Source organism: Eimeria mitis, genomic scaffold (assembly GCF_000499745.2).
Source record: "Eimeria mitis Houghton genomic scaffold, Emh_scaff6997, whole genome shotgun sequence".
NCBI classification, from domain to species: domain Eukaryota; phylum Apicomplexa; class Conoidasida; order Eucoccidiorida; family Eimeriidae; genus Eimeria; species Eimeria mitis.
The window spans coordinates 275-1,543 of NW_013575087.1; the positions used below are offsets into that span (position 1 = coordinate 275).

Here is a 1,269-nt window from a genome sequence, read left to right on the forward strand (position 1 = left end):
GAGCAGCAGCAACAGCGTGTTATGCAAGCTCTCGCGCATTATCATGCTGAACCTGTCTGCTAGCCACCCCCCGCCAAACCAGCTCACCAGGCTCCCCACAACTCCCCCCAGATCAGGCGGCATACATAAGACTGTCGAGGCAGCAGCAGCAGAAGCCGCTGCAGCAGCAGATGCTTCTTCGTCACTTGCCTCCTCCAATGGCCCAGCGCTAGCCTGGCCTCTCTGTTCGACGGGCTGATGCTGCAGGCGGCCATCACAGAAAGGTGGGAGGTAGTGCAACGCTGAAGAAGACGTGGAACAGCTAGAGAGGGCCGCATCAGCAGCGGCAGACGTGGCGGGATCAGCAGCAGCAGCATCCCTTGAAGGCGTATCGGCTTGGGAGGGAATGCAGACCAGATAAGTCAATGGCGTATCGCCATGAGCGCCAGGCGGTCGATCAGCATCCCCTCCACGTCGTGGGCTAGAAAGACCGTTATACATGATGAGGTCTCGTTGCCCACGCTGCTGCTGGCCCTCCTCCTGCTCATGCTGCTGCTGCTGCTGGAGATCTTCCGGCTGTTGCTGTGGGCGCCTCTCGTTGCTGTGGGCATTGGAAGGCGCGCCATCGGCACAGCCCTCCCACATTGATGAGCAGAGAATATGGGAGGTAAAAGGAGAGAAATTTGTGGGGCGTAGTGCGATGGGTCGGAGCTTAGCTTTAGGCCAAGCTGACACCGAGAACTCCTACCGCTACTCTTGGGGTCTTGTCTGTCTCAGGAGGAGACAGTGAAATGAACACTCGCTAGACAAGTGTAACTCCCTCGTGTTGTCGCCGTTGTTGCAAAAAATGCCGGTTTCGGCGGCCGCATTGAACACTGTTGCAGAAAAATGAACGGACGAGACACAACGCTTGGCTGCGGTGGTGTGAGGCTACTCGTGAAGATTTCAAAGATAAGAGGCGTTCAATTGGCCATTTGGGCCGCCTGGTTTGAGCTAAAACAGAAGAAAAGGAGGAACGGAAAAAGAACCGTTGAATGCGACCCGACGCAGCGGCTGCGGCTACCGGTGGACCGATTCTCACGAGCATGCACGGGAGGCATTGTTCAGATTTCCGCCGCTGAATATTAAACTGTCTTTGAAATTAAAATACTTAGGTATTTATAAACGACATCATGGATAAACTGTTCCTGAGGGGAGAGTAAAGAAGGCAGTAGAAGGTCGTTGTGAGCCGCGTTCAAAAGAGCATCTCGCCACGACCCACCGGAGGATCCGCCATCTTCTATTGGGGAA

General features: G+C 55.2%; 1 protein-coding gene across 1 annotated transcript in view; it reads right to left on the reverse strand.

Moving 5' to 3' along the window:
- Positions 1-624, reverse strand: part of EMH_0089960 (uncharacterized protein) — a gene marked incomplete at both ends in the record, with an annotated part of 754 nt that extends 130 nt beyond the window's left edge. The window contains one exon of the mRNA XM_013501499.1: positions 88-624. Within this exon, the coding sequence (XP_013356953.1) occupies positions 88-624 (537 nt within the window). The remainder of the gene's footprint in view (positions 1-87) is intronic.
- Positions 625-1,269: the final 645 nt, after the last annotated feature.